This window comes from Sphaeroforma arctica (assembly GCF_001186125.1).
Source record: "Sphaeroforma arctica JP610 unplaced genomic scaffold supercont1.14642, whole genome shotgun sequence".
Classification (NCBI taxonomy): domain Eukaryota; class Ichthyosporea; order Ichthyophonida; genus Sphaeroforma; species Sphaeroforma arctica.
This window is the reverse complement of record NW_014025916.1, coordinates 1-542: the sequence shown is the minus strand read 5'-3', so window position 1 is coordinate 542 and position 542 is coordinate 1. Positions and strand designations below refer to the sequence as shown.

At 45.9% G+C, this 542-nt stretch overlaps 1 protein-coding gene across 1 annotated transcript; it reads left to right on the top strand.

The window, feature by feature from the left end:
- Positions 1 to 267: 267 nt before the first annotated feature.
- SARC_18221 (hypothetical protein) lies at positions 268 to 441 on the top strand (the record flags this gene model as incomplete). Its single annotated transcript, XM_014287698.1, has 1 exon — positions 268 to 441. A coding segment is annotated over one exon (174 nt), but the record flags the coding sequence as incomplete, so codon positions are not given.
- Between the last annotated feature and the right edge of the window lie 101 nt (positions 442 to 542).

The following is a 542-nucleotide window of genomic DNA, read 5'->3' as shown; positions in this document are numbered from 1 at the left end:
ACACACACACACACACACACACACACACACACGCATACACACATGTCCATCTAAACGCACACGTACAAGCACATGTACACACAGACCATAGCATCACATGCATCCCATCCGACTGACATGAAGTGATCTTACCTTCTCTACTCTTTTACCTACTCTACTCTTTTACCTACTCAACGCTTGCGCAGTATCAAGAAGCGTCGAGATGTGCGGCGTATGTACCTCGAACGCTACAAAGCCGTTGTGGTCGACAGTCACCCAAATAAGGAAATGGTATCCTGGTTACGGGATTTGGAGCGGTCTCTGTCGAGTGATGATGTGATGCTCTTCCGGATGATTGCGGAGAGTAGGTACGGCCACCTGCGTGATTCTAAATATAGCACAAACGTCACTATGATGGACTGGGTCTATAGCACGGCATCGGGTTGGTGGAAGACCGCGCAGGTAGGTAAGAGTTTACTCTTCTAGTGCGTTGTATGTTCTATATAAATGTGTGTTTGAGTATAGTATGCAGTATTTTGGGTATTTATATATATCCGTTTGCT